The 26,715-nt window shown below is 29.2% G+C and overlaps 2 protein-coding genes and 1 pseudogene across 5 annotated transcripts; all 3 read left to right on the top strand.

Annotated features, from left to right (window-relative positions):
- The first annotated feature begins 1,183 nt into the window (after positions 1-1,183).
- LOC106352950 (diacylglycerol O-acyltransferase 1-like) lies at positions 1,184-4,225 on the top strand. The gene is given in 16 exon segments (NM_001315803.1): positions 1,184-1,525; positions 1,772-1,852; positions 1,938-2,011; positions 2,084-2,159; positions 2,247-2,314; positions 2,391-2,514; positions 2,590-2,667; positions 2,761-2,862; positions 2,953-3,089; positions 3,191-3,272; positions 3,364-3,384; positions 3,471-3,533; positions 3,611-3,658; positions 3,770-3,832; positions 3,941-3,991; positions 4,121-4,225. Coding segments are annotated over 16 exon segments (1,515 nt in total).
- Positions 4,226-7,803: 3,578 nt separating this feature from the next.
- Positions 7,804-9,118, top strand: LOC125576653 (annotated as a pseudogene).
- Positions 9,119-21,617: 12,499 nt separating this feature from the next.
- On the top strand, positions 21,618-24,564 carry LOC106352951 (nucleosome assembly protein 1;2). 4 transcript variants are annotated; one of them, XM_013792603.3, is made up of 12 exons: positions 21,618-21,823; positions 21,918-21,961; positions 22,182-22,277; positions 22,423-22,515; positions 22,775-22,862; positions 22,960-23,021; positions 23,115-23,299; positions 23,399-23,576; positions 23,665-23,708; positions 23,799-24,024; positions 24,124-24,141; positions 24,238-24,564. In XM_013792603.3, the coding sequence occupies exons 1-12, from the start codon at positions 21,778-21,780 to the stop codon at positions 24,304-24,306; spliced, it is 1,149 nt and encodes a 382-aa protein (XP_013648057.2). In that variant the 5' UTR covers positions 21,618-21,777; the 3' UTR covers positions 24,307-24,564. The 4 variants fall into 4 exon arrangements, with proteins under 4 accessions (XP_013648057.2, XP_013648059.2, XP_013648056.2 ...); XM_013792605.3 differs by having other exon boundaries at positions 24,124-24,168; XM_013792602.3 differs by having other exon boundaries at positions 23,799-24,033.
- The last annotated feature ends 2,151 nt before the right edge of the window (positions 24,565-26,715 follow it).

The following is a 26,715-nucleotide window of genomic DNA, read 5'->3' as shown; positions in this document are numbered from 1 at the left end:
CTATATAATACATGTATAAAAATTAACATGTATTTCTTTAAAGTTAATAATATAAAATCTTTGTAACTACTTTAATCATAATATATTTTTATTTTATATATTATATTTTAAAAATTCTAATAAATCTGTGTAATATTTAAACAATAACTTAATGTATTTTAAGTTATCGTTTAGAAATGAAAATAAATTATATCCTATTTTATCTACTTTTATAGTTATGATCATGTTAAAATATAATTAGTATACTAAAATAAATATGATAAAATTATATTCAATTGATAAATTTATAAATTTTATTTTCATAAATATAAACTATTTATTTAAAATATAATATGATGATAGAACGACTTAAAATTAACAAACTATATAATATATGTCTAAAAATTAACATATCTTACACTTTTATATATACAATAATAAATTATCTAAAATGAATAAGCATAAAAATATTGGTAAAAAGAAATCCAGTTTTGAAATACGGGTCAGAATTTAGCATAAATTAAATACAAAATATTTTTTAAATATATTTTCTCATGAATATATTAATTTGCTTAATAACTAAATGCAAATATAATAAGATAAATATATAATAAGAAGTGGCAAATACATAAGGTTTAAACAATTAATTAATTATAACATGTAAATTATAAAATTATTGTATTTGAAATAGTTATATAAATATTTAAGTATATGATTAACATTAAAAATATATACCACTTATGTTCTAAAACAATAATTTATGTATAGAAAAGTGAAAACAAATACCCGTGCGGTTGCACGGGTCAAAATCTAGTTCAAATATTTAAAACAGAATATAATATTTCCAAATCGATGAAAAAAATAGTACAAATCACTGATGAATAACATCCAAAATCCCAAAGTGTGAAAATATATTCAAAAACTAGAAGAAAAATAAACAAATTAATTATTTTTGGGACTTAAAGAAAATAAGAAAATAAAATATCTCCACCGCTATTCAGTAAAGGCTTTCGTCACCATTGTTGTCATCTTCCTCGCTTTGTCTCTCGTGATTCTCTTTCGAGGAAGGAGACACGATACACCGATTCATCAGCTTCCCCGTGCCATTTTCTCTTTTCAGCAATCTTCCTAGAATCCACTTTAAGATTCACTAACAACAATCCCTCTGCATGCGTTTCCTTTCTTAAAACCTAACTCTTTGCAAATGGAGACTTTGGATTCTGGAGGCGTCACTATGCCGACGGAGAACGGTGGTGCCGATCTCGATACGCTTCGTCACCGGAAACCGAGATCGGATTCCTCCAACGGACTTCTTCCTGATTCCGTAACTGTTTCCGATGCTGACGTGAGGGATCGGGTTGATTCAGCTGTTGAGGATACTCAAGGAAAAGCCAATTTGGCCGGAGAAAACGAAATTAGGGAATCCGGTGGAGGCGGCGGAGAAGCGGGGGGAAACGTGGATGTAAGGTACACGTATCGGCCGTCGGTTCCAGCTCATCGGAGGGTGAGGGAGAGTCCACTCAGCTCTGACGCCATCTTCAAACAGGTAATCAATCTTGAGCGGTGCGGGATAGGTGCGGGATAGACGGTACAACTGCGGTTTAGTTTTAACAGTTATAAAAACATATAGATATATGGTATATGTAGAGATTTTTGTTACTGCGGAAGATAGCGGTCACAAACATTTCGAAGCCTAAGGAGAATTTCAAATTGACTTCTTGACTTGCATTTAAAGATTATTATTTTTTAATTATTTTTATTTGAGTAATGTGATTTGTTTTTATCATGGCAGAGCCATGCTGGACTGTTCAACCTGTGTGTAGTAGTTCTTGTTGCTGTAAACAGTAGACTCATCATCGAAAATCTCATGAAGGTGTTTGTCACTTACTTCTTTCTCCTCTTCCTTCAAACTTATGAGACCTTCCTTACCTTTTGTTGTTTTGCTATCATCCATGTAGTACGGTTGGTTGATCAGAACTGATTTCTGGTTTAGTTCAACGTCGCTGCGAGATTGGCCCCTTTTCATGTGTTGGTACAAATGCTTCTTCTTTCTTTGTACATATAGTGATTCAGATTTTTTCAAGGTTTGAACTTTATGTGGCAGTCTCTCCCTTTCAATCTTTCCTTTGGCGGCCTTTACCGTCGAGAAATTAGTACTTCAGAAATGCATATCTGAACCTGTGAGTAAACTACTGTCTATCCTTTACTGGGTTGTTTGTTGAGGACAAATTTTTTATCCTGGATAACTTATAAGTTTCTTTCTGAAGGTTGTCATCTTTCTTCATGTTATTATCACCATGACCGAGGTCTTGTATCCAGTCTATGTCACTCTAAGGTGAGAATTAAGCTTGTGATACTAGTTTTTTTGTTAAAGTTTTGTTGGCTGACTAGATGATCTTGAATACGGACAGGTGTGATTCCGCCTTCTTATCAGGTGTCACGTTGATGCTCCTCACGTGCATTGTGTGGCTGAAGCTGGTTTCTTACGCTCATACTAACTATGACATAAGAACCCTAGCTAATTCATCTGATAAGGTAAAAGAAGTGATATAATATTGGTCACTTGCATTGTGTTTTACTATTTTGACCAGACACTGTTGAAAACTTTAGGCCAATCCTGAAGTCTCCTACTATGTTAGCTTGAAGAGCTTGGCGTATTTCATGCTTGCTCCCACATTGTGTTATCAGGTAATGTGATGCGTCTTCTGCTAATGGTATCAAACATTATCTTTCACTTGCAAAAGTTTCTTGTCTAAACCCTTACGTCTTTGCTTTACCCAGCCGAGCTATCCACGTTCTCCATGTATCCGGAAGGGTTGGGTGGCTCGTCAATTTGCAAAGCTGATCATATTCACTGGATTCATGGGATTTATAATAGAGCAAGTGCGTTTTTAACCTTTCCTTGTGAAAATCATCATTTCTCCATTTTTGCCCGCTTGATCTTATGTTCTTGTTGCTACTTCTTTGTTGCAGTATATAAATCCTATTGTTAGGAACTCAAAACATCCTTTGAAAGGGGATCTCTTATACGGTATTGAAAGAGTGTTGAAGCTTTCAGTTCCAAATTTATACGTGTGGCTCTGCATGTTCTACTGCTTCTTCCACCTTTGGTATGCCGCCATCCCATCACACGATAAATTTAGTTTCTCAGAGACTGAGATGTAATGTCAGTTTTTGATCATAAACCTCGTTGCACTGTTCTTGTCCACAGGTTAAACATATTGGCAGAGCTCCTCTGCTTCGGGGATCGTGAATTCTACAAAGATTGGTGGAATGCAAAAAGCGTGGGAGATGTGAGTTTTCATTAATCTTGTCTTACTCAAAAATCATATGATGTTTACGTTACTAACCAAAATTCATGTATGCACTGTCTACCTTTGTCAGTATTGGAGAATGTGGAATATGGTATGGTTCTCTTCTTGAAACATCCCCTTCTTTTTTATACAAAACAGATTAAGAAAAGCTTATTGAGATCTTGTTTTTTCTAATAGCCTGTTCATAAATGGATGGTTCGACATGTATACTTTCCGTGCCTTCGCAGAAATATACCGAAAGTGAGTGTAGTTAATTGCGATGATCGAGATTGTTTTCTGTGCTTCATAAATTTAACCCTCCACTCATTTTTTTCCAGGTACCCGCTATTATCCTTGCTTTCTTAGTCTCTGCAGTCTTTCATGAGGTACAATACATACCTTCCACATTAACCCTGGCTCTAGCTATTGAAGTAAAGGCTAACACTCAAAAGTATTGTTCTTACTTATATTCTCGTGTGTTACAAATTTCCTTGCAGTTATGCATCGCAGTTCCTTGTCGTCTCTTCAAACTATGGGCTTTCTTGGGGATTATGTTTCAGGTATAAAAGAATTAACAAAATTTCCTCAGTCAGTTTTCACAAACAATCTTGAAGCTTCTCTCACCTTTAGTTACATTTTTCCTGATCATGCAATGTGTGTTTGAGTAGGTGCCTTTGGTATTTATCACAAACTATCTACAAGAAAGGTTTGGCTCCATGGTATGCTCTCTAAACTGGAAAAGTAACTCTTTTGTGTTCTGATGGATAGTCAGTCCACTTACACATCTTTAACTTATCATGTTGAAACTTAAAAAAAAAAAAACTCTGGTTTTGGAATGTGATGATTAGGTGGGAAACATGATATTCTGGTTTACCTTCTGCATTTTCGGACAACCGATGTGTGTGCTTCTTTATTATCACGACTTGATGAACCGCAAAGGAAAGATGTCATAGATGTGTATGTTCTGATACTAAAACAGGGGAAAATGTGTGTTTTAATCTTCTTACAAATTGTCAATTGAAGAAGGAAAGAAAAATAAAGTGTGTATCAGCAAAAGTTTTGGTAGTGTCACACAGACTTAGAAGAGAAAGAATCATGTTGAGTTATGTTTCTCTTTATCCTCCTTGTCTGTTCACTTGATCTGCTGCTTCTTATCTTTAACAAGAAGCCCATAAAGGAAAGTGGGTTTAGATGTTGGATTTTGTTTTTCTGTTTTTGGAAATTTAGGTTTTTATTGTTATATCAAATCTAGTAAAAAACTTTGCTGCCTAGATTTTTTATTTTTTGGTCGAAAATCTAGTAAAAAACTTTGCTGCCTAGATTTCTGAACAAGAAAAAGACGTAATGTGGTAAATGCATGGGGATTGTATGAAAACAAATCTAGTTGAATGGTGGTCCCATTTGTTAAAATCTAGTTGAATGATAGAGTATATGTATTTAAGGTAAAAAGATCTTAAATTAGAATACTCCCTCAATTTTTTATTATAAGTCGTTTTAGAGAAACTTTTTTGTTTCAAATTATATGTCGTTTTCAGTTTTCTATGTAAAATTTATTAATAATTAATGTTGTATGACCAATAGTAATATATCTTCTATTTTTTTATTGGTTGAATTGTGGTTAGGTAAATAATTAATGATGTTTTTGTTTAGAAAATATAAAAATTAATGATTTTTTTAATCTACGTGCATAGCTGTAAAACGACTTATATTAAAAAACGGAGGGAGTATATGTTTAACTGTTTAGGACCTGAGGGCCTTGAACTATAGCTACCGACTTTCTTCTACATTTAAATATATTTCTTTATTTTCTTTCGTCAGCATATTTTAAAAATATCGGCTTATTTTAAAAATCAGTGGAAAGGCAAGACAAGATTTATTGGAATGGCACTACAATGAGAATAGCTTGTATTCGGTTAAGTCAGGCTATTGGCTCAGCACTCATTTACCTACTAATCAGGTGATCCTACCGGTCTTTGGTGATCCACAACTTAAACAAAAAATATAGAAAAACAAGATGCCTCTTAAACTCAAGCACTTTGTCTGGAAACTGCTATCAAAGTCATTGGCGACAGGAGATAATCTTCAACGATGACATGTTATACCACAGCCAATATGTAAGTGTTGCTGTCAGGACGTTGAAACTGAACTTCATCTATTCTTTCAATGTCCTTATGCAAAGATGGTATGGAGGGGATCAAGAATTTCTAACATGACTATTAACGGTCAAACAGCGACCTTTGAGAAAAGGATGGAAGCTTGTTTCTCATGTTGTACACCGGGAATGACACATCTACAAGAACTACCTTTCTGGATATTATGGAGGTTATGGAAGAGTAGAAACCACCTAATTTTTCAACAGAAGCAGATACATTGGAAGATATTGATTCAGTTAGCAAGGAGTGATGCAATGGAATGGAAGGATAATACTTGGGAGAACTCAGGATTCATCAGACTGGGTAATGTTTCTTCATACAGTACATCAGATCATAAGTTTTGGAGAAAACCACCGGATGGATGGATAAAATGCAATGTCGATGGATCCTTCCTTAGGAATACAGTTGAGAGTAAAGCTGGTTGGGTATTGAGGTATGATAGAGGCGTGTAGATGGGAGCAGTTCAATGTGTTGGTAGAAAAGTTCAGAGTCCATTGGAAAGTGAAATGCAGGCAATACTCATGGCAATTCATTACTGTTGGGGCAAAGGATACAAAAAGGTGATAATTGAAAGTGATTGCAAAAAAAGCTATTGATATTCTACAGAACAGAGCTCTACATTTTGATCTATATAACTGGACAAGAGAGATACACTGGTGGCAATCAAAAATGCAGGAGCTAAAAATACAATGGATTCCTCGAGAAGCAAATGGTGTAGCAGATAAAATGGCAAAGGGGCATAAGCCTGGAGCGCCTTCTTTCGTTTTTCATTCATATGTCCCAACTTTTGTTTCTTCTATGCTACATGCTGATTATGTAAACTCAAGGTTAATTTAATAAAGAATGACGTTATAAAAAAAAATCAATTTCACAGTAGAAAGCTATATTTAAAATATCGGATTACTATCCCAAATTTCGAACTTTCAGTTTTGCCAAAATACATGAAACAAAAGTTATTCAAAAATGTCTTCTCTTACCCCTAAAACAAAGAACAAACAGTAATACAAATTTATTTGAGAATTCGGCCAAAAAAGACTTCAATTTTGCACGAATTGGCAAAAAAAACATGAACTTTTAAGCTCACCAAAAAAACACCAAACTTTCATTGACTTTAGAATTAATTAACAATGTTTTCGCTGACTTGCCAATTTAGCACGCCATCAACAAATTTAACAGAAATATTTGACATCGTTTATTGTTGGCGTTAAGTGAAACGACGTCGTTTTCAAATGAGATGAAACGACATCGTTTTACATGATTTGAAATTAAAGATACGTAGACCCCTGGATTCGAAACCAGGTTGGTTGGTCAAATGGCAAGGTATTTTACCACTGGGCTACTGACACTTTCAATGTACTTACTAACATGTTTACTTTTATTCGGTACATATTAAATATAAAAAATTCTTTAAAAACTTAATAAGATATTTAAAATTCCAAAAAAAATTAATAAAATAAAGAAGATTTTTATAAAATTAATTTAGAAATTAAAATTAAAAATAAAATTTTATTTTTCTTTTAAAAAAATAAAAACTCTTCCAGAATTTTCTAAAAACTTAAAAAGATCTTTAAAATTCCAAAAAAAATTGAAAAATAAAGAAATTTTTTATAAAATTAATTTTGAAATTAAAATAGAAAATAAAATTGGTTTTTTCGTTTCAAAAAATAAAAAATCTTCCAAAATTTTCAATTTTTAATACATTTGCTAAATGTTGAAATTAATTATACACTCATAAAAGTTGATAATTGTAACTTTAATTTTTTGCATTTTATTATAATTTTTTTATATATTGTTTTTTTTAAATGAAAATTTTGGAAATTTTTTGATTTTTTAAAGAAAAAAATATTTTAATTTTAATTCAAAATTAACTTTATGAAAATTTTGGAAATTTTTTTTATTTGTTTTAAGAAAAATAAAATTTTCTTTTTAATTTTAATTTCTAAATTAATTTTATAAAAATCTTCTTTATTTTTTTAATTTTTTTGGAATTTTAAAGATCTTATTAAGTTTTTAGAGAATTTTTTATATTTAATATGTACCAAATAAAAGTAAACATGTTAGTAAATACATTGAAAGTGCCAGTAGCCCAGTGGTAAAATACCTTGCCATTTAACCAAACAACCTGGGTACGAATCCAGGGGTCTACATATTTTTAATTTCAAATCATGTTTCATCTCATTTGAAAACGACGTCGTTTCACGTAACACCAACAATAAACGATGTCAAATATTTATGTTAAATTTGTTGACGGCGTGCTAAATTAGCAAGTCAGTGAAAACATTGTTAATTAATTCTAAAGTCAATGAAAGTTTGGAGTTTTTTTTGTCAGCCCAAAAGTTCATGTTTCTTTTGGCAATTCTGCAAAGTTGAGGTTTTTTTTGGCCGAATTCTCAAATTTATTTTAAACATTTACAGAAATTACCAAAATAAAAACTCTCTTCAACATTTTTCCTTCTTTTTGGTATGCATGTTAAAATCTCTCTTAACATTTTATTTTTAAAGTAATATAATGATATGTAACAGAAGCTATAAAATATGTAACAGAAGATTCTTTATTTTTAGTCAAAAAAAGAAAAAAAATTATTTACTTCTCGTAAAAGAAAGAAACAAAAACAAAAAGCCATTCATCGACTTTTATTACAAAACCCTCCCCACCATCACTTCTTGTTCTTGTTTTCTTCCTCTGAGACCGAAATGGAAGACTTCAGATCCAGATCGTACGGTGAAGGAAGAATATCAGACCGAAGTTCGGACGGTCCAGGTTAACTCAGTGTTAACGGTGGTAATAGTAGTATGCAAGATTTCAGGTCTTACAGCATTTCCTACACCGATTACCCGACCCGGATATCCCAAGATAACCCGAACCGGAAGAAAGAAAGATCTTCGTCTTCGTGGGGATTTGTGGATCCAGATTTACAGAGGAAGAAGAGGGTTGTGAGTTACAGAGTTTATACTGCTGAAGGTAAGCTTAAAGGCTCTTTGAGGAAAAGCTTCAAGTGGATTAAAGATAAATGAAACAAAATACTCAATTAAGTACAATGTGCTTACTATCCTTCTATCATTATTTTATACTAGATTTTTTATACGCGCGGATAAGATATTATATATATTTTTCAATTCTAAAAAAATAATGCATAATATTGTATTATATTATTTAAAGAATATAAAATAAGACTGCATAACATAAATATATTTTTAAAATTTTTTTTGTGGAAATCATTATGTTGTTTGATTGTTGTACTTGATTCAAATATTTACATAGTTATTTGTGATAGATGAATAACTATATTTTTATTATCAGTAAATAATATATATATATTATATAATATAAAAAAAATAAAATTATTTACTTTTAAAACAAACTTGTCTCATGTTAGGGACTCGATTATAGACATATCATCTTCGAATAAGACACTTTTACAGTTATCAATCTTCTTAACAGTCAAGAAATAAATTTGAATATTAAAACATTATGTCATACAATCTCTTTGTGAAATAACTGATTTGAAGAAATTGAATTTAGGCATAAAAAAAGGCTGGAAATGAATGTGGAGATGTGTTATCTAAGTCAGCTTTACAAAATACTATTCATAGTTCATATATCATTTATGTCCATCCTATTTTTTTTATCCATCCTTTCTTAAACATCTTGAAATAACTGATGCTAATTAATAATAAACTTTTGGCTGAAAAAAAAAATCAAATTTGTCTAATTATCGCTTAATTTGTCTAACTGATATATATGTATTTCTCAATTCTAAAAAATAATATATAATATTGTATTACATTATTTAAATAATATAAAATAAGACTACCTAACATAAATATATTTTTTAATTTTTTTTTGTGGAAATCATTAGGTTGTTTGATTGTTGTACTTGATTCACATATTTGCATAGATATTTGTGATAGATGAATAACTATATTTTTATTATCTGTAAATAATATATATTTATTATATAATATAATAAAAATGAAATTATTTATTTTTAAAGAAAGTTGTCTCATGTTGGGGATTCGGTTATAGACATATAATATTCGAATGAGACATTTTTACAGTTATCAATCTTCTTAAAAGTCAAGAAACAAATCTGAATATCAAAACAATATCTCATACGATCTCTTTGTGGAATAACTGCTCTGAAGAAATTGAATTTATGCATCAAAAAGGACTGAAAATGATGTGCAGATGTATTATCTAAGTCAGCTTTACAAAGTACTACTATTCATAGTTCATGTATCATTTAAGTCCATCTTTTCTTAAACATCTTGAAATAACTGATGCTAATTAATAATAAACTTTTGGGTGAAAAAAAAATCAAATTTGTCTAATTATCGCTTAAATATTTTATTAATATTGTCTAAGAAGCTTTCAATTGATATCATAGTTTAATTTTTATTAGTTTTTTTGTTAATTTTAGAGTTTTTTGTATTTAAGATTTTTTTCATATTAAGCTTATATTTCTTTCGCATAATATATATATGTCATAAAAATTACCATCAAATCAAATTTACTTATTTATTATTTTGTTTGTAATGAAAATACACTTTTTAAATAATTTAATTTAAAATAAAATTATATATTAATTTGTTGTATTCTAACAATTTGATTGATTTAATTAATTTGCTTTGGTGGTAACTTAAAAAGTTTTCATATGAATTGGGAAAAGTAAGCTTATGTTGTTATATTATATTTATTTGTGTATATGGAGTCTATATATAATGCTAGTGTAATAAAGGAAGAACAATATTTTTTTGTAACTTCAAAAAGATACATTATTACAGTTTGAAATTATTCAAAATTGAATAAAATGGTAATTAAATAAATCTAATGGTTTTTTAACTTGTTTAGTTGGATTCTCATGAAAAGAAATCGATAGGTTAAACAAATGTTTCAAAATTTGTTGTGTTATTCTTTTGTCTATAAATTACAAAATTTATTGAATTGTTATATTTAATTATTGCACCCTAAAATAATATTTTATTAAGACATTAGAGAACTATGTTTTGAGTTGTTTTGTCAAAATTGTACAAAATTCTATGCTTTTTCGTATTTGTCACGAAAATTTATATGTTAAACTTACTTTTACAAAATTCTTAGCTTTGTCACGAAAACAAAAATCTATGCTTTTTCATATTTGTCAATGTTCTAACACTTTCAAAGAATATATTAGCTTAGTCACTTTTTTTTTTTAACAAAACAAAGTATCGGAGTCTTGAAAGTTGAATTCATATTATTGTAAATGTACATAAGAGTTTGTGATTATATATTTAGTGATTCTTGTATATGTGTTCAAGAAAGTTTCAATGGTTTAGTGGTATATGCCCTATATTTATATCATACTAACCCGGGTTCGATCCTTTACTTTGCATTGTTTTTTTATTTTTTACGAAAAAATAAATGAGATGATGTGGCAAATTCGAACTCTCTGATTGGACGATTTTTTGTGCCTATGTGGACAAAAAATAAATGAGATGATGTGGCAACTTCGAACTCTCTGATTGGACGATTTTTTGTGCCTATGTGGACACTCTAAAAGGAGCTTATATCCTCCTTTTAGTATAGTATAGATGTGCGTGTGTTGAAATCTCCGAGTTTGTGATGGAACTACAAGAAAGTAGATATGATATCAAGTTCGTACTTGGATTATGTTTTTTCTAGATTGAATATGAGATGAGTGATTATCATAATAATTTATTATGATACGATTTTTGACATATTCTAAATCATTTTAGGATATGAATGTTTTATACTTCCTCCATTTTTATTACTTGATACTAGGTGATTTTCCCGTGCTCATGCACGGGTGTAAATATTTCTAAAGTAAATATATTATAATAACTGATTGCTACTTACTTTTAATTTTAAATTAATTTATATTAATAATATTATGTTACTTGAATAATACATATGATTTTATATATGTTATATCTAATCGGTTTTGTTGTTTTTCAGTTGATTTAGTTATCATTTGGGTAAATTAGATTGCATATATGAATTCAATTATAATATTTTTTATTCTATATATTAAAATTTTGATTAACTTCTTATTTGCATTTAGGTGGTTGTTGTCTTAGATATGTAAATATATTTTATGAAGATTATGTATTACTTAAGATATTTTGTGCTTAGAATGAAATAAAAATAAATAAACTAAAGTGTCTGATTCCAAATTACATAAATTAATATAACGAAACGATAATATCTGAAGTCTCATGCATATATATAAATTTTACAAAAGAATTAAATTGTAACAATTGGTTAATATTTTATTTTCATTTTCAATATGTTTTGAGTTGTCCTATGATTTAGATTTATAAAATAAATTACGATTCTTATAAAATTATACATTCTTATCATAGTTAAATCTATGATTTTAGATATAAGTTGGATTAATCGAATCATTCATGTTGTGAGTATATTGAGTTACATATATTCTTTCAAATTCAAAATGAAGTTTAATTATTTTTTATTTTAATTAATTCAAATGTGCATGTATTTCATAATATTTATCAAATTATATGTTGATGCTTTTTTAAAAATATTAGAAAATAAAGTGATGATCAATAGGAAGTTACATGTGTAAGTAGCTGATACATTTTTGAAAGCTCATGTACACATATCAATATTTACAATAATTAAAATATTTTAAAAATTCTAAATAACTTTATGCTTTTGATTTATTGAATGGAAACTAAAATTTATTTTAAATAATCTTAAAATTGAGAATTCAGATTTTTATTTGGTATTTTGATTATGGTTCTATTAAGTTCCACAAAAATAAAATTTAAAATTTAAAAGCATATTTAATATTAAGAAAAAATAACTTTAATAATGTCAAAATATAATATATCTACCTCATTAAAATATTTTGTAACTATTTGATCAAACGATGTTTATTTTAAAATTTTATTTTTAGTTTTGTTTTTGATATCTCGTAAAAATAAGCAGTAAACAAATTGTGATTGTATTTAAAAATAATATTATATAAGTAAAATATAATTTATCGATATTTTTTGCTGTAATTGAAAGATATTATATTCAAATAAATTTATGAAAAATAAATAAAACATTTCAATCTTACTAATTATAAAATATTTTTAGACAGTTAAACATATATCAGTTTATGTTATTTAATTATTTATGTAATCATCTAAGAAAATATATAGATATATAAAAATATTTTTTAACTTTGAATTTTTTATTATTGTTTAAATTATGTTTTAAAGAAATAATATTTATGTTTCTAATATCAAGATTATCTGTGTAAATTGTTTTTAATGAAATCATATTATATAGAAATTTATAATTTTCATCTAAGAAAATATAGATATAAAGAAAGTATTTTATTAGTTCAAAATTATATATTATGTTATTTAAAAATATTTTTAAATGTAATATTACTATTTTGTGAACTTTCCTTTTTTATGATTACATATTATAGATACATATATTTTCGTTTTTCAATTCTTTTTTTAACTTTATAAACAATTTCCTTTTTATTATATGTGTATATTTTTCGGAGTTCTTTTAAAAGGAAACTAAATAAAATAATAAGTAATATTATTTTAAATGTAATTTAATTCATTAAGGGTATCACTGTAATCAACCATCGTGAAAATTAACGTGAAAGCGACACATAGTAAACAGACTTCTCAAATAATCTTATAGAGATTTAAAGCATTCTTTGTTTGTTTCAAATTAGATAAAATCTTCAATTTACAACGCATATTTTGTTTAACTTTTTATATTTTGTAACAATTCCTGTTATGAAACTTTTTAGTTATTCGCTAAAATGTGTTTAGTTTTGTAATTAATGATGTTTTCTGTTTAAACAAAAACAATTTATGAGTTCTACGTACTTTTTCCAAAACGTCATGCAATAGAAGAATACAGTTTTTGTGATTTGCTCATGTTATTTATCATTCATTTTGAAACATCAATAATGTTATAAATAAAGAACAAAAGAGAAAAATTAGTGTGTATTAATATTATTCCACTGACAATGAATCTTCTATATATGAATACAATAGTCCGGGGATCAAACAGAATTTGGTTAACAAGTAAACTTGGTAATGAATTCTCCATCAGCCATCAGGTTTTTGAATAGTTTCTCTCTCTTATCTCTTATCCTCTCCCTTCTCTCTACCAAAAGTTCAGCCGCCTAGGGTTTTCGTTGTTTCCCGGTGACCGCCGTGTCCCTTTAGGCGGTCGCCGGAGCCTCTCCTCTCTTCCCTCTTCTGCTCTGCTTCTCCCGTCTATCTCTGTGTTCTCCTCTCCTCTCTCCTTTCCTTCTTTCTCGGCGGAGGCTGAGCTCAGCCGGGATCCTCTCTGGTTCCAGATCCGGCGGTTTCAATGGCAGATCTGAGCTGTGTATGGCGTTGTGATGAGGTTAGAGGACGGCTTCTTCCTCGTCGTCTCAGTTTCTCTGACAGAGAGATTTTCTTCTTCTTGGCTGGGTTTCTTCGAGTCTGGCGGTGCGTGAGTCTTCGAACAATCTTCTTAGGGTTCGTCTCCTCCGTGTGGTGACGGTTGCTCTGTTAGGGTTGGATCCTGTGGTCCATGGATCTTGGGTTTCTTCTGCTCCTCTGGGGTCTACAGAGGAAGCGCGTATGGTCTTGTTCAGGGTTGGTTCTGGCTTGCCTTGTAGCAGGATCTTGTGGCGGTGCGTGTTGGTGTTGCGCTCTCTTGCTGTGTCGAGTTCGTCTTGGCGCGTGAGATTAGTCGCTACTCCTCGAAGTCGGAGTGGGTTCCTCGGTGTGGCGCTCCTCGCTGCGGGCTCTATCTCTCTTGTGTTTTCATTTTGCAGTGGCAGTGACTGAAGTGGGAGCGAATCGGTTTCTCTGTTCGAAGCTTGGTTTCAGTTGGGCTATCGGCCTAATTCCTTGTCCGACATTGTCTATTCCGGAGGAGGTGTGCCCTTCCGGTCCCATTGCTCTATATGGGCTTTGGGTTAAAGGGGTGTAAACGGTCTCGGTTAGGTGGGTTGGAGGCAGCAATCTTCAGCTAACCTCTCCGAACGACGGCATCGTCGGCTGCGGACTCCTTCTCGTGCTGCCGGTTAGGTGATGTTGGATAAGCTTGCGGGTCCGAGATTGCGATTCCTTTGCGGTGGTTTTGATGTGTGGGTGGCTTGGAAGCTGTAGGCGCTGTGTGTTTCAAGGTTTGAGGTCTCCTTTCTCTCCAGTTTGCTCGTGGCAACTTCGTCCCCATTCCGCTCTTGCTTCTCCTCGGGTCCTTCACTGTTTCGCTGGAGCTCGGCTTAGAGCTTGGTTTTCTGTTCTTCTTGTTTAGGTCATTGTTGTTGTTAGATGTTCTGTTTAGGTTTCATTATTGCACGCTGCTTCTAGTTTCTCTCTGTACCTTCTGTAAAAAATTTGAAAAGCTTGGTATAATATTTTAACATTTTACCAAAAAAAAAAAAAAAGTAAACTTGGTAATCAAGTAAATCTACAACAATCAATAATAAATATCACATAATAATTATAACACTTTCTTCTTCATGTTTATTATAAAAAACTATTTCATAAATATATTGTCTCGTAAAAATTCTTAATAGTAAAATCAATGGAAAACATCATGGTTAAACAACATAGGTGTGATGTGAAAATCACCGCCCTCCAATTGGGCTCCCTTGGCTCTTCCACCTCTATCTAAACGTTTAGTGACCCTATATCATCACGTTGTTTATAGAGATCAAAATCCTTAGGAAAAAATGAATCAATTTCAGTAAGACATTCAAAACACCAGTTACTATGATTAAGGTAGAACATGTGAGGAACAAAGGAGCACTATACGATTAAGATAAAACATTTTAATAAATGTAAATATATTATTTTTTATTGGGAAAATAATATTTTAAACCATGAGAGTGTAACATTCTCGCACTTTAAACACTAAACGTTTTTGAGTAGCACTTTAAACCTTGAAAGTGGTATTTTTATCATAACAAACTTCCAATGAGGTTTATTTGTTTACCAAGTCAACGAAGTGACATGTATTGTTCATCTAATCTAATGATGTGTTGGTTTCTTTCTTTTTCTAAAAAAATAAAAATAAAATCAAAATACATAGAAATTTTGAAAAAACTCGAAAAAATTCGAAAATCGATTTTTTGAAAAATTCAAAAAATATAAAAATAATATTTCAAAACTAAAATTAAAATAAGCATTTTTAAAAAAATTAATCCAATTATAAACCAATAAATATATATAATAACTTGAATGGTGATACTAGATTCAGTTTTTTTTTGGGTTTTGAGTTTTTCTAATTTTTGATTTATTAATACTTAACTTATTAAATTTTTGTGAAACTAGAAAATATCTCATAGACCACTTAAAATGTTTTTGACCTTAACTAAAATACTGTAAGTTAGTTTGAAATATAATTAAGAGATAGAGAGGTATGCCTTTAGATTTTTATATGTTAGGTTTTGGTATTAGTGGAGCTTCTTAGATAAGTAACATATATTTTAGTTTCTCTAAAGTTTGATTAGTTATTTATTTAATTTCAAAGTTATTTACTATTTTTAAGAACTTCTCTAATAAGTTAATTTCTTTTTAAATAAAGTTAAAATTACTAAAATAAATATTGTTTTAATAAATAATACCAATAATAGGATTAATTTAAAAAAATTAACAAGTTAAGTATTAAAATCAAAAACCAGAATCTAGAATCACCATTCAAGTTATTATATTACATATACTTATTGGTTTAAATTTGGATTAATTTCTAAAAATATTTATTTTATTTTTAATTTTGAAATGTTATTTTTTATATTTTTTGAAATTTTAGGCTTTTTTGAATTTTTTAGATTTTTTTTCCATTTTTATGTATTTTATTTTTTATTTAAAAGAAAAAAAAACCGACACGCCATCAAAATGAATAATACATGTCACCAAATTGACTGGAAGATTTGTTATGATAAAAATATCATTTTCAAGGTTTAAAGTGCTAGTAAAAAACGTTCATTTTAAAGTACAAGACTGTGACATTCACAGGGTTTAAAATACGATTTTCCTTTTTTTATTTATAAATTCTAGTGTAATTTAAACTCTTCTTTTTACAATTGTAAAATAAACTCTTCTTTTAAAAGTAAACTCTATGAAATATCTGTTTTTTTTGTATGTGATTTCTGATATATAAATTACTACAATTATATTTAAAAAGAAAACGTAGAAATTTCAGAAAGAAAAAAGAAGAAGAAAATCTCAGTTTTAAGGTATTAGATTTCGGAATCTTAAAAAAAAAACTTAAAAATCTATTCTTTAGGAATCAAATTCATAAATTCATTCATTAGTATATATATATGAATACGATAGTCCGGGGATCAAACAGAATTTGGTTAACAAGTAAACTTAGTAATCAAGTAAATCTACAACAATCCATAATAAATATCACATAATCTATACTATACTAAAAGGGGGATATAAGCCATGGAGAGGGTGTCCACATAGGATAGAAAAATCAACCAATCAGAGAATCCAAAATTGCCATGTCATCTCATTTATTTTTCGTAAAAAATAAAAAAACAATGCAAAGGTGAGAATCGAACCCGGGTTAGTATGATATATATATAGGACATTTACCACTAAGCCATTGAAACTTTCTTGGACACATATACAAGAACCACTAAGTATATAATCACAAACTCTTATGTACATTTACAATAATATGAATTCAACTTTCAAAACTCCGATACTTTGTTTTGTAAAAAAAAAATAAGTAAGTGACTAAGCTAATATATTCTTAGAAAGTGTGAGAACGTTGACAAATATGAAAAAACATAGATTTTTGTTTTCGTGACAAAGTTAAGAATTTTGTAAAAGTAAGTTTAACATATAAATTTTCGTGACAAATATGAAAAAACATAGATTTTTGTAAAATTTTGACAAAACAACTCATAACATACTTCTTTAATGTCTTAATAAAATATTATTTAAGGGTGCAATAACTAAATATATTAATTCAATAAATTTTGTAATTTATAGACAAAACAATAACACAACAAATTTTGAAACATTTGTTTAACCTATCGATTTTTTTTCATGAGAATCCAACTAAACAAGATAAAAAAATAATTAGATTTACAAATATTTAATTACCATTTTATTCAATTTTGATTAATTTCAAATTGTCATAATGTATCTTTTTGAAGTTACAAATATGAAAAAGCATAGATTTTTGTACAATTTGACAAAACAACTCAAAACATATTTTTCTAATGTCTTAATAAAATATTATTTAAGGATGCAATAATTAAATATATTAATTCAATAAATTTTATAATTTATAGACAAAACATTACCACAACAAATTTTCAAACATTTGTTTAATCAATCGATTTTTTTTTCATGAGAATCCAACTAAACAATTAGATTTACAAATATTTAATTACCATTTTATTCAATTTTGATTTATTTTAAATTGTAATAATGTATCTTTTTGAAGTTACAAAAAAATAATGTTCTTTCTTTATTACACTAGCATTATATATAGATTCTATATACACAAAATAAATATAATATAACAACATAAGCTTGCTTTCCCCGATTCATATGAAAATTTTTTAAGTTATCCACCAAAGCAAATTAATTAAATCAATGAAATTGTTAAAATACAGCAAATTAATATATAATTTTATTTTAAATTAAATTATTTAAAAAATGTATTTTCGTTAAAACAAAATAATAAATAAGTAAAACTGATTTGATGGTAATTTTTATGATATATATATATATATATATATCAATTATGTGAAAGAAATAGAAGCTTAATATGAAAAAAAATCTTAAATACAAAAACCTCTAAAAATTAACAAAAAAACTAATAAATTAAACTATGATATCACTTAAAAGCTTCTTAGACCATATTAATAAAATATTTAAGCGATAATTAGACAAATTTGATTTTTTTTCCAGCAAAAAGTTTATTATTAATTAGCATCAGTTATTTCAAGATGTTTAAGAAATGGTGGACAAAAAAATAGGATAGACATTAATGATAACTATGAATAGTACTTTGTGATGCAGACTTAGATAACATATCTGCACATCCATTTTCAGTCATTTTTTATGCCTAAATTCAATTTCTTCAGAGTAGTTATTCCACAAGTAGATCGTATGAGATATTGTTTTGATATGTAGATTTGTTTTTTCAATGTTAAGAAGATTGATAACTGTAAAAATGTCTCCTTCGTTTATGATATGTCTATAACCGAGTCTCCAATATGAGACAAGTTTGTTTAAAAAGTAAATAATTTTATTTTTCTTATATTATATAATCAATATATATTATTTACTGATAATAAAAATATAGTTATTCATCTATCACAAATATCTATGCAAATATGTGAACCAAGTACAACAATCAAACAACATAATGATTTTCACAAAGAAAATTTAAAAAATATATTTATGTTATGTAGTCATATTTTATATTTTTTAAATAATGTAATACAATATTATACATTATTTTTTTAGAATTGAGAAATATATATACCAGTTAGACAAATTAAGCGATAATTAGACAAATTTGATTTTTATTTTGTGAGCAAAAAAATTATTATTAATTAGCATTACTTATTTCAAGATGTTTAAGAAATGATGGACAAAAAAATAGGATGGACATAAATGATATATGAACTATAAATAGTTTTTTGTAAAGCTGACTTAGATAACACATATGCACATCCATTTCCAGTCCTTTTTGATACATAAATTCAATTTCTTCAGAGCAGTTATTCCACAAAGAGATCGTATGAATTTTGATATTCAGATTTGTTTCTTGATTGTTAAGAAGATTGATAAGTGTAAAAATGTTTCATTCGAATATGATATGTCTATAACCGAGTCCCCAACATGAGACAAGTTTGTTAAAAAGTAAATAATTCTATTTTTCTTATATTATATAATAAATATATATTATTTACTGATAATAAAAATATAGTTATTCATCTATCACAAATATCTATGCAAATATGTGAATTAAGTACAACAATCAAACAACATAATGATTTCCACAAAGAAAATATAAAAAATATATTTATGTTATGTAGTCTTATTTTTTATTCTTTAAATAATATAATTTAATATTATACATTATTTTTTAGAATTAAGAAATACATATAATATCTTATCCGCGCGTAGCGCGGTTAAAAAATCTAGTAATTATAACACTTTCTTCTTCATGTTTATTATAAAAAAAATATTTCATAAATATATTGTCTCGTAAAAATTCTTACTAGTAAAATCAATGGAAAACATCATGGTTAAACAACATAGGTGTGATGTGAAAATCACCGCCCTTCAATAGGGCTCCCTTGGCTCTTCCACCTCTATCTAAACAACATAAAAGATAGGCTACGTTTGGGGTACCAGTTTAGTGACCCTATATCATCACGTTGTTTATAGAGATCAAAATCCTTGGGAAAAAATGAATCAATTTCAGTAAGACATTCAAAACACCAGTTACTATGATTAAGGTAGAACGTGTGAGGAACAAAGGAGCACTATACGATTAAGATAAATCATTTTAATAAATGTAAATATATCATTTTTTTATTGAGAAAATCGCATTTTAAACCATGAAAGTGTAACATTCTCGCACTTTAAACACTGAACGTTTTTGACTAGCACTTTAAACCTCGAAAGTGATATTTTTATCATAATAAACTTCCAATAAAGTTTACTTGTTAACCAAGTCAACGAAGTGACATGTACTGTTCATTTGATGACGTGTTGGTTTCTTTCTTTTTCTAAAAAAATAAAAATAAAATCAAAATACTAGAAAATTTGAAAAAACTCGAAAAATTCGAAAATCAATTATTTGAAAAATTCAAAAAATACAAAAATAACATTTCAAAATTAAAATAAAATAAATATTTTAAAATTAATCCAATTATAAACCAATAAATATATATAATAACTTGAATGGTGATACTAGATTCAGTTTTTTTTTGGGTTTTGAGTTTTTCTAATTTTTTATTTATTAATACTTAACTTATTAAATTTTTGTGAAACTAGAAAATATCTCTTAGACCACTTAAAATGTTTTTGACCTTAACTAAAATACTGTAAGTTTGTTTGAAATTTAATTAAGAGATAGAGAGGTATGCCTTTAGATTTTTATATGTTAGGTTTTGGTATTAGCGGAGCTTCTTAGATAAGTAACATATATTTTAGTTTCTCTAAAGTTTGATTAGTTATTTATTTAATTTCAAATTTATTTACTATTTTTAAGAACTTCACTTATAAGTTAATTTCTTTTTAAACAAAGTTAAAATTACTAAAATAAATATCATTTTAATAAATAATACCAATAATAGGATTAATTTTAAAAATTTAACAAGTTAAGTATTAATAAATAAAAAAAAATTAAAAAAAAATCAAAAAACCAGAATCTAGAATCACCATTCAAGTTATTATATTTATATATACTTATTGGTTTAAAATTGGATTAATTTTTAAAAATATTTATTTTATTTTTAATTTTGAAATGTTATTTTTTATTTTTTTTTATTTTATATTTTTTTTGAATTTTTTAAATTTTTTAGAGTTTTTTTGATTTTTTTTGAATTTTTATGTATTTTAGTTTTTATTTAAAAGAAAAAAAGAAAAAACCGAAACGCCATCAAAATGAACAGTACATGTCACCAAATTGACTTGAAGATTTGTTATGATAAAAATGTCATTTTCAAGGTTTAAAATGCTAATAAAAAACGTTTCGTGTTTAAAGTACGAGAATGTGACACTCAGAAGGTTTAAAATACGATTTTCCATTTTTTATTTATAAATTCTAGTGTAATTTAATCTCTTCTTTTTACAATTGTAAAATAAACTCTTCTTTTTAAAATAAACTCTACGAAATATCTGTTTTTTTGTATGTGATTTCTGATATATAAATTACTACAATTATATTTAAAAAGAAAATGTAGAAATTTCAGAAAGAAGAAAGAAGAAGAAGATCTCAGTTTTAAGGTATTAGATTTCGGAATCTCCAGAAAAAACTTAAAAATCTATTCTTTTAGGAATCAAATTCATAAATTCATTCATTACGTACTTTTTCGGTGCGTTACAGAACCAAACAATACTGTACCTTTAAGTTTCAAATAAATCAAAATAGGAAACAAATACCAAAAATGAAGGAAAGCAAAAGATATTGCCGCGTAGGGTGGGTCTTATAAAGTGCCCCAGCTATTTCTGTCAGCTCATTTCATATCTAAATAATAACGGCCCCTTTTCTATTTTTTTTTTTATTTTCTCTCTGGGCTGTCATAAGAGTAGGGTTTTAAGGGGTCTTTCACTCTTATCCTCCGTTTCCTCCGCCAGATTCTCCTCTTGCTTGCGAGAAGATGAGCAACGACAAAGACAACTTGAACATGTCCGGTCTCACCGCCGGTATGTCTCTCTCTCTTTCTCTATAGAACGACGTCGGATTCTATTTGTTTTCATGTGGATTTATTTTAAAATGCTTATGTTTTTGCTTTATTAGCTCTTAACGAGGAGGATCGAGCAGGCCTTGTTAATGCTCTCAAGGTGAGTTCTTTTTTTGGGTTTACTGTTGGGATTTGTTCTCTCTGCATCTTTACTTTGAAAGTTTGTAACTTACAGTTGCTATATATGTGCTTTTTACTGTTTTTTGAGAGAACAACTTGATCTCTGCATCTTGATTGGTTTAGAGCAACTTGATCATTTCAAGATAAAGGATTGTCTCTGCATCTTGATTTGATTGTTTTTTTTTTGTGTTTGTTTGCAGGATAAGTTGCAGAATTTGGCTGGACAACACTCGGATGTCCTTGAGAACTTGACTCCGGCAGTCAGGAAGCGTGTTGAGGTTCTAAGAGAGATTCAAGTGAGTTAACCTTCCAGCTACATCACTATAGACCTTGTCTTTTTTTTTTTAATTTGTGATCTTGGATTTTGCATATAGTTTGAATTAGTTGGCCCCCTGATGAAATTTTATCTGATTCTTTCTTTTTTTTTTTGCTACATTGCAGAACCAACATGATGAAATTGAAGCAAAGTTTTTCGAGGAGAGGGCAGCTCTAGAAGCTAAGTATCAAAAGTTGTATCAGCCTTTCTACACCAAGGTATGCAAAAAATGATCTTTGGTTCTTTCATCACATGAAATCTCGACTAAGAAACGTTTGATATGACTTCTCTCAGTTGCTACTTAGTGTACTTTCTTTGATCAATAATAATGATTATACTTGATATTCATGCTTTTCTGCTTTCCCGACATTGTTAGAATAAGACTAATAAAAGTTCAATAAGACTTCTCTCTCTCTCTCTCTCTCTTGTATGATTTATAATGGTTATATGCTTTTCCAACGTGATGATCATATTCAGCGTTGTGAGATTGTGACCGGTGTGGTTGAAGTTGAAGGTTTACCTGAGGAAGTGAAAACAGAACAAGGAGCAGATAAAGCTGCTCAAGGTTTGTTATCAGTAGTTACTTAGACTAAACTATTGTTTTGTTTTTTTTTAGCTTCCAATTATAGTGAAATCATCTGTTTTTTTTTTACTCTCTGCAGAGAAAGGAGTACCTGATTTCTGGCTTATCGCACTGAAGAACAACGAAATTACCGCTGAGGAGGTTCGTTTATTTGGATACTATAATTCTTTTTATGAAGAGTCTACTCTCTTAGTCTTGCTGTTTTTTTTTTGTTTTTGTTTCGCATGATTGTAGATAACTGAGCGAGATGAAGGTGCTCTCAAGTATCTTAAGGATATCAAGTGGAACAGGGTCGAAGAACCAAAAGGGTTCAAGCTCGAGTTTTTCTTTGATGAGAACCCTTACTTCAAGAACACTGTCTTGACCAAGACATATCACATGATTGATGAGGATGAGCCTATCCTCGAGAAGGCCATTGGGTATGATCCTTTGCTCTCTATCTATATATTTGCTTTTTCTTTTTTTTTGTTTCTAAAAGACAAAGAAGTCTTATTGATGGTTAAACTAATATTGTACAGGACGGAGATTGAGTGGTATCCTGGAAAATGTTTGACTCAGAAGATCCTGAAAAAGAAGCCAAAGAAGGGATCCAAAAACACAAAGCCGATCACTAAGACTGAGGACTGTGAGAGTTTCTTCAACTTCTTCAGTCCACCTCAAGTTCCTGAGGACGAAGATGATCTTGATGATGACATGGTATGGCCATCCACAAAAGCTGTTTTAGTTTTGGACTCAGTGCGTCAGAATGCTTTAAATGCTAATCTGATAATTTATTCGTGCACAGGCTGATGAACTCCAAGGCCAAATGGAGCATGATTATGATATTGGGTATGTACCTTGTTATATCTCATCTTCAGTTCTATTTGCTTCTTAAATTACTTTTTAGGATCTGAATCTGTCCACTGTTTTATCATGTAGATCAACCATTAAAGAGAAAATCATTTCCCATGCTGTGTCATGGTTCACTGGTGAAGCTGTTGATCCAGATGACCTTGAGATGGACGAGGACGATGATGATGAGATTGATGAAGATGATGAGGAAGACGAGGACGATGATGAGGACGATGATGAGGACGAGGATGATGACGATGAGGAAGACGACGAGGATGAAGAGGCAGAGCTAGGAAAGAGGAGGAGAAAGAAGGTACTATGGGTACAACGTTTTTAACTTCCTGTTTCTCTTTAATATAAAACTGAAAACGTTGGAAACTGATCTTGGTGGTTTCTTGTTGTTTTGTTGCAGTCATCAGCTGGGCAAAAGGTTTAACAATCACTCAAATCTCAGACCGTATGATCTCTTTCTTGTTGAATATTTAAGGGATGTTGATAAACCTGAGGCTTTTTTCTCTGTGAACAGAAGTCTGGAAGAAGTCAAGTTGCTGAAGGTCAACAAGGTGAGAGGCCCGCGGAGTGTAAGCAGCAGTGAGTAATGATGAAGAAGAAGAAAGAAAGAAGAGTCAGTCTGGTCTTTGTGTTTTCTTAATTTGAAGAGTCATGGTCCGTCGGTTTATATGATATAAATCAAGTTTTGGGTGGTGGTTTGCTAGAAAAAAAATTGTTCTCTGGTTTGGGTTTTGGTTGCGTCTGATTTTTCATTTGTAATGTGTTCTTCATGAACTGGTTTGAGCAATAGCATTTTGTTGTTGGTCAAATGTCAACAATTTATATTTATGAGTTTCCAACATTTTAAAAAATAATACATACTAATAAACAAATTGGAAATATACAGTAAAATTTCTAAATTAAAAATGGGTCAACTTGCCAAAGTGACCTAAAGCTTTATTTTGAATACAAAAAAAAAATATTATAAATTTAATCAAATGCAAAAATAATTAATAAATCTAGTGAAATTACAATCAGATTCTTATGATCAAACAAAAATAATTTGGGCTCTTATGATCAAACAAAAAAAAATTGTATTCACTTTGATGATTACTTCACAATATATAATCTTAAAAATAATTGATAAAATATATACAAAAATATTGTGACAGAGAATAAATTGAAATCAGATAATATAAATAATTCTAAATGATAGAAAATTTTATTTATTAAAATTGAATTGTTTTCAACATAGATGAGTGAGTGAAAGCAATGTTAATGTTAGATTTTAGAATCTTATTTTTAAAATTTTTAATTTGACTTAAATATGTTTAGTTTTGTGTATTTTAAACATTTTATAAGTTGATATCAATTTTAATGAAAAGTTTGTCCTTATTTAGTTAGTTATTTGATTTTAGGGTTTAGGTCATGTTTTGGAAATTTTCCGATGAATTAGAATATTTTTTGGGAAGTTTTCGAAAACGACAAGTAATTTAGAGTTTAGAAGATTTGTTGGAAAAAATTCTAATGTAATTTATGTTAAAAGACTTTCTAAAAAGTCTTCCAAACCAAACCGAATCTTCAATGATTTGTCTTTGGTAGTCTTTTAGGAAGATGTTTTTAAGTAAGTGAATCTTCTATGCACAAAGTTGAGGATGCCAATGTGTGTAGTTGTTTGTTTAGTTTAGATTATGCATTGTCCGTTACTTGTTCTCGCCGAAAACCAAAAATCTATATTATAATGAGGGAGTTTCTTCACTCCGAAGGCTGTCCATGTAGGCAAGCGTGTGGGACCCACTAAAAAAACTGTGTATTGGATATTTGGACTATATTAACGAGACTTTCTCAAACTGTACCATTCAAATAACTGAAAACAGAAATGTCTTTGGTCTTTAAGACTTGTAAGCCGTGGGTAATAAATCTTTGTTTTTGTCAAGACATGTGTAAGCTGTGGATAAAAAATTTTGTAAGCCGTGGGTAAGGAATCTGTTTTCAGTTATAGTCTTTTGTCTTAAGACTGAGCCGCATGCTCTTATTTGCCATCCCCTAACGCCCTTTTTTATACATGCATGATGTTAGGAGTTTTCAAGGCTCCTAAGACAAATGTTGTAGTATAAAAGATTGTCGAACCAGTTCTGAGGGATATCAAAGCACTGAGAATGCAAGTACTCACTTAATCTAAGTGCAACCAATGATTTAGATGAGTTTTAAACTATGAATAAAACTAAAAAGCGATAACAGAATGATACTTTCTTGACTAAGGGAAAAGAGAATTCATGGGCATAGGAATTAGACCTTGGGTGATCAAGTATCGAACTAAGGATGGCAAATGATCAATCAAACTATCAACCTTAAGCCTAGACACAATTCTAAGCAAGCTCTATGTCTAGATGAATGCTCATTTGCTAACACATCTCAAACATCAAATGTCTTTGGTTGAATAATATGAAAGCAATCATTACTAACAAGTCTATTAGCTATCTTAGCACCTTTAACAACAAATGTCTTTGGCAAAGTATACTAAAAGCCTAGGAGAGTTGTCTCGGGCATTTCATCGAACACCTTTCGGGTGAGAAATGCCTAAGGATCAACAACTGAGTGGCCAACTCAGAAGATGCATTATGATTACTCTACTAGCAAGGAAATATGAATGATCTACACTAAAACATCCTAGCTCTAACCTAATCACCCTTAATCTCCCTAACCCATGAATTCAAAAGGTGATTACTCACTAATCTCCATGATTCCTCTTAAACCCATATTGGATTCAGATTAACCATGTAGAGAAATAGATAAGAAATCAACAAGAACACAAGATGAAAGCAATGAAATCTGAATCAAAAGAGGTTTATTTACTAGTTCTTCTCTAGAAAAGAGATTATCTTGCCTCCCATGGCGTACAAAAGTACTTAACTTAGGTTTAGAAAGTGTAAAACATCAAAACAAATGACCAAAAGGCCCCTGAAATAACATAAAAATCGTCCAAGCAAAACACGCGGAGCGACCTAGCATA

The sequence above is a fragment of the Brassica napus genome, chromosome A7 (assembly GCF_020379485.1).
Source record: "Brassica napus cultivar Da-Ae chromosome A7, Da-Ae, whole genome shotgun sequence".
NCBI classification, from domain to species: domain Eukaryota; kingdom Viridiplantae; phylum Streptophyta; class Magnoliopsida; order Brassicales; family Brassicaceae; genus Brassica; species Brassica napus.
The sequence above is the reverse complement of the archived record's forward strand: the minus strand, read 5'-3'. Positions and strand labels throughout refer to the sequence as shown.